Source organism: Antrostomus carolinensis, unplaced genomic scaffold (genome assembly GCF_000700745.2).
Source record: "Antrostomus carolinensis isolate BGI_N321 unplaced genomic scaffold, ASM70074v2 scaffold36201, whole genome shotgun sequence".
Classification (NCBI taxonomy): domain Eukaryota; kingdom Metazoa; phylum Chordata; class Aves; order Caprimulgiformes; family Caprimulgidae; genus Antrostomus; species Antrostomus carolinensis.
The window spans coordinates 17,614-23,647 of NW_010296894.1; the positions used below are offsets into that span (position 1 = coordinate 17,614).

The window sequence follows — 6,034 nt, forward strand, 5'->3', positions numbered from 1 at the left end:
GGCTTTGAGCAACCTGGTCTAGTGGAAGGTGTCCCTGCTCATGGCAAGGGGATTGCAACTGGATGATCTTTAAGGTCCCTTCCAACCCAAACCATTCTGTGATTCTGTGCATAATTTTTTATGAACAGTAGAGTTTTGTTTTTGTTGTTACTGATACTGAAATATTTGGCTATAATTGCAGTTGCTGTAGTGCATTCCAGTAGCATGAGCAGGCGTCATAAACTGTGTCAACTTGTCATCTTTTCTGCACTTGAACCCTTACAAGTTGCAGGTGTGGTAGTGTCTGTTTCCTCTGTCAGTCAGAAGAGCATGCTTTACCTGTTCGTTACGAGGAGGAATACATAATTTACACTCCCAGCAAGTACTGATGCATTCTTAAGTGGGCAAAATGTTTTTCAACAGATAAGTGTTTTTAATCTTCTATACTAACATTCAGCTTTCCTGTTAGAATTAAGAATCCTTTTTACATCTGTCCAATATTGGAAGGATTTGACAAAATGTGAAGTATTGAATCCATCAGATTAGTATATTCCCAACACAACGTAGTAATAGGTCACACAGGAAAGAAAATAAGTTCTTCAGATTTTCTGTCCATTTTCAACATGTAGGCATGCACTTCCACAAAAATTTGTGGAATATAAGTAATATTCAGATTGGCTTTCTTTCCCTTATCCCTTCAAAAGATGTTCCAATTTATGTTGCTCTTCAGATTTAGGATGTGATGTATTTCTCTGTGTTTAAGAGGAAATCAAACACATCTTGTCAAAGTGTTAATGAGCATCCATATTCTCCTGTCACTATAATCTCACCTGTTTGAAAATGACATGATGTGCTAATATCCTTTTTGGTAGATGAAGGCAGATGAAATCAAACCAGCTCCTCTGCTGACTGGACAGTTGTTTAGTTAGGTGAAGCACTTGCTGTCCTCCAGTGCCGCTGAGCATCCTGCCTTTCCAGCAGTCCCGGTGCCAATAATGTTGTGAGAATTCAGCTGTCAGACCTGGGTCTGTGGTGTCTTTTCTAGCTCTAATGCTTTTGTAGCCCACTGAGCCTGTGAAATGCCTTTAATATCCTCAACAAAACTTCAGCTAGCTTAGCTCCTTTCCTGAAACCAGTGAGCATTTGTGATAAAAAGTGAAATGTAACAGTCATCACATAAATCATCTCCTCTTTTATGGCACACAGTGTTCTAGACCAAAAGTCAGATGTAGTTTATTTCACTTAATTAATCAAGTATTTTAATTAGAGGAGATAAATACGATTTTTAATTTTTAATTTCTTAAAGCTTATTTTATCTGCTATGAAACTAGTGAAATACCATTTTTGTGACTGGTTCAAAATGTTGGTAGCAGGTGCTGTATTAGGTTGACAGGCTCCATGGCTACTTGAAGGCTGTATTTGTCTCTTAAATTAATTTATGCCTTGTGAAATTTTTCTCCTTCAGGTGGTTCATGCAGACATCTGTACTCAGGCTTCACTTCTTCAGAAGGCTGATGTTGTTGTAATGAATAATGTCTTTGAATATTTTCTTGACAGACAGGAACAGGCCAGGTAAGCTATGTGTCCAAACAAGTAATCTATTTCTTTGGCAATGTGTGTGTAACTTTCAGAGTTATGGAAAACCTTAAGGTTGTGCTTTTTGAAGTCACATACATAAATTACATAAGGAAATTGTTTTAAACTCCCTTCACTTAATTGTTATACTTAACTGCTAAGGTGTTATGGTAGTTGTTTGTTGTTAAACCCACTAAACACTGCTGTTTTGTTTACCCAAACCTTGCCCTGAATCCTTGCACTGATCTGTAAAAATACTATCTTGCTGTTAAAGGATCTGAAATTAGTATATCAGCATAAAGCTTAATCTTCAGAGCTTTAATAGATGCACTGCAAAACATGGTTGTTAATGATATTTCTGATACATCTTCATACGGATGTGGTAGCAAACAAACGCGTGGCTAAGGTCCTTTCATTTCAGGTACAAGACACTCACAGATGAGCTTTTGCTACTCCAGCAGTATCAGTTTAAAATGTAAATAACCTTACCATCCAAAGTTCCTGTGCCTTTAGAATGGGCAGTCAGAAAGAAAGGGTGCCTCTGTCTCCACCATCCCAGCCAACAGTCTGACATTCACTAGTAGTTTCAGCTAAGTCCTACTGCCCTTGATACCAGGCGGTAATGTCAACCAGGGAGGCACAGAGTGGATGGGTGAAGGGTCGTGGGTGTTTCAGGTGGCCAGGAGATTTGTTTCCAGGCTCTTGACTGAGAATTCATTTGATTCTTCAAGAACTCAAGGGTAGTGGTTTAACATTGCATTAGTACCATGAAGACAAAGGACATTTGAAGAATGCTGGCAATTAAATTATTTTTATTCTGAATTGCTGTGTTGCGAGAAATTATCTGACTTGCAAAATCAGAAAAAAGGAATTCTGGGGGCTACAGCTAAACACTCATTGCTAATGTCTTAAGAGAAATATTTTGTCATGACTGCAAAGTATATATGTAAAGAACAGCTTGTTGTTAAGCTTAATAAAACTGTGTGCTTAGAGACTGCATTTTCTTCAAATCCAAAAGTTTCAAGAATCCAAATGTCAATGTTTAATCCTAGTCCAAAGTGAAGGTGTTGACAGTACAGAAGGACATGCATGTATGTATCAGAGTTAAAAAGTTACAAAATCCAACACTGTAAGACCATATATTCCCTGTTTTTAATATGAAGCGTGATTTTGTTCATACAAAGATATTGGCTTAGATATTAATAGTGAGTGATAAGCATGTATAGCAAGTCTCTAAACTTAGTCTACCTCTGGCCACTAAACTGTAAAAGTGTTAGATTCATTTTATATCAAATGTGGGTTTTTTCCTAAAAATTGGTAACCTACTTTTAAATATGTTTCAGAGCTTGGGAATTCATTGCTTGTAATGTAAGGAAAAGAGGGTCCTTATTAGTGACAGTTCCAAGCCTTAAAGAATCACTCTCAAAGCTCCAGGTAAGTTCCCTCAGCCGGTTTTAGCCAACACATTGGTGTTGACCATCAACACATTTTCTTGTACTTTGAATGTCTCCACCTCTAAAATGGAAATCCCAGCCTATATCAATAGGCTGCATGGGTCATTGTATTATTATGTGTATGATTATGTTAAAAAAAAACCCCACAAAATGTTATCAAAGCCATATTATGATGTAAGCTTTGTGATAATCATATCCACTTCCATCAGACTTCTTCCGGGTACAGGGGTAGAACCTCAGAAGTACAGGTGTCTTTGCAAACTTCTAGAGGCAAAAGCTTGAAATGTTTTCTCTGTTTAGCTCTACATTTGCACATTGCCTTGAAACGTGACAAACTGTTTTGCTAAGCCCGTGGGAGAAAGGGGTATATTAAAGAAGGACCATCCTTGAGGATACTCTGTCTTCTGACCTGCTGTCAGCATAGAAAATGACTCACAATACGCCAGTATGAGCTGTTAGAAGTACAGATTAGGGAGAGATGTGGTCTCCCAACTAGCCAGGTAATTACCATCAGGCACCTTGGATCAGTGACATAGTTTTAAATTGCAGTTGGAAGCAAACATGACGACAGTGCAACTTTCAAAGAGGCTGAACGCCCTGTGCTGCTGCTGTTCCCTGGGTAGTAACCGCTTCCGATGGACCATCCTCTGCTCTGTGTCTGTTCTGCCATCGGTAGATGACAGTTGTGTGTGATGCCTAGACAAATTATGTGGGCTGGCTTTAGTTAGGAAACAAAATGCTGATCATACATGAGAAGGTTATTTATAAAGTGGTTTGCTTGCCACAGTAGCCAGCTTTAGAGAAATTGAACCGCTTGTTGCCTGTATGCTGATGGTTGAAATAGATCCTCAGCCCCAGGAACAGCATTGGTGTCATTTGACCCTTTCTTGGAGCAGGCAGTAGTTACACAGCATCCGAGAAGCCCATTGTAGCCTTAATACAATACTCCCTGGCTGTAAAACAAGAAAGTACCTGTGATTCTTCCATGGTACAGTTAGCTGCTCTCTCAACACTTCTGTCAGTGTTGCCCTCTGGTCAGGCTGCTTGAGGCTTATACAAATGCGTATAGAGAAGGATTTGTAACGTGCCAGCAAAATATCTAGACTATTGACTGAGGTAATTTTAAAAAATTATCTTTATTCTCTCCTATTTAAGTTAAATGGCTTTTCCAGCAATTAATTTATCATTGTTGTATGATTTGGAATGAGTACTCTCTCTTACTATGTCTTGCCTTCTTAATGTTGTACTGACCTTGAAACTCCTGCTATGTTTCTCACATTGTGTTAATTTAAGGTTCTGTTTTCATTGTTTCAGACAAATATACAGCTCAGCCAGTGGGTCGAAGAGATGCAGATAAACTATGATGTGTATATGGAAAAGGATGTTGACAGAGAAGCACTTGAACAAATACATTTATACAGGATTCTCTAGGACCTGGAAAAATTTGCTAGTATCCTTGTAATACCATATATTTTGGGTCTAAAATAAATTTGGATTGATTTGTGTAATTAAATCAGATCAAAATTCTTACTGTGATTAATTTGAGTCATATCTGTGGTTTGTAATGAGAAAGAGTCTTTTGAAACAGGTTTTCTTATGGAGGCATTTTATCTCAACAGAGTATATTGGCTTTTAACTAGAAGATATCCTTATGGTTTAATTTTTGCAGAAATGTTGGGAAGAGTGGCTGTATACTGGTACGAAAAGATTCTTTGTTCACTAGCATTGTGCACTGTTAATGTTTACTAAATACATCAAACCTAAGAATAGTGCATCATTATTAATGTGAATTATAAGAATGCATTTTGCATAATGTTACTTAAAAGCTTCAGCACATTCGAGTTTGCTGTTTTGTTGCAGTATCGACCATTTATTATTATCAGTAACAATATTTATTTTTAACAGTATCATCTTTAACGTTCCCTCTGTGGAATTCGTAGGTTTTCTTTCCAGGGTCTGCTTGATAATCAGAGCATTTACTGGCATCCGTTGTGAGAAGCGCATCCTTCCATTTAGTTAGTTGTCCTTAAAGTGGCTATTGATGTAAAATACCAGAAGACACCGAGGAGCCATTCAGAGTTAACTCAGCAAGTGTGGGACGACAGAACTCTGTTCCACTTCCTGCACTACTTCTGGGGATGGTAGGAAGTGTAATAAAGGGTTAAGAAGCTGAAAATTCTGAACAGGTGTCACGGCTTAGCGGAGGCTTGGTGGTGGCGTAAAACATTGGAAATTCGTAACAGAGCCTCCTCGGAGAGAAAAGATCCACATACGCCCACCACATTTATATTTAGATTTTACGTTCTAAGGATGTGAAGCTTTTAGTCAGCTGAAGAGTTTTGGTTTTTAGCAAACATTAACAAACCAAGTGCAAAAATATAACCTCAGGAGTTTTGAAGTGAGTGAATTTAGAAGCATTGTTAGTGCCTAAAAGTTTGCTACACAATGTCTAGTGCAAATGGGAAACCTTTAAATTGGATTTCAGTCTTCAAATGATTTACAGGTTGGTGAACTTGATAATACATGCTGTAAGCAAAAAGGAACAGTGGCCGTTAGGCACTCGCTAACGTAGCAAGTAAATGGTACTATAGAAAGGATAGTGAATTTTAGGAAGTCTTATTTTTCATGGTCTGTTTGGAGTGGAGGAGGCTGTTTTAACTTGAGCAATACTGAACTGCCGAAACACTGTGTTGAATCTATTCTTCATGCATTTAAAAATGAACAAAGATGGAAAGCTTTTCTTAAAGAGTTTATTTTATTAAAGCACAATAACTGAACTGTTGATCACTTTGTTATCAATGAGACAAATGCCCCTAGGAAGGGAACCTAGGAGAGGCTAAACAACAGGGTAGAGGTAACACAAGGCTAATAGGTATAAAAGGAGAGAATACAAAATGAGAAAAGAAATGCATGTGCAATTCAGAATGAGGAAGTGAGCACTATAGTAATCAGTACAGTACAGTGGAAGCTGTGACTGAATTTGGAGTGTATAAATAGACTGCTATAAAAGGAAAACTGACTGGGTC

General features: G+C 38.0%; 1 protein-coding gene across 1 annotated transcript in view; it reads left to right on the forward strand.

The window, feature by feature from the left end:
- The window catches only part of LOC104533066 (uncharacterized), a 17,877-nt gene extending 13,355 nt beyond the window's left edge, over nucleotides 1-4,522 (forward strand). The window contains exons 6-8 of the mRNA XM_010178429.2: nucleotides 1,445-1,551; nucleotides 2,898-2,988; nucleotides 4,323-4,522. Coding sequence (XP_010176731.2) covers nucleotides 1,445-1,551; nucleotides 2,898-2,988; nucleotides 4,323-4,439 — 315 coding nt within the window. The 3' untranslated portion in view covers nucleotides 4,440-4,522. The remainder of the gene's footprint in view (nucleotides 1-1,444; nucleotides 1,552-2,897; nucleotides 2,989-4,322) is intronic.
- Nucleotides 4,523-6,034: the final 1,512 nt, after the last annotated feature.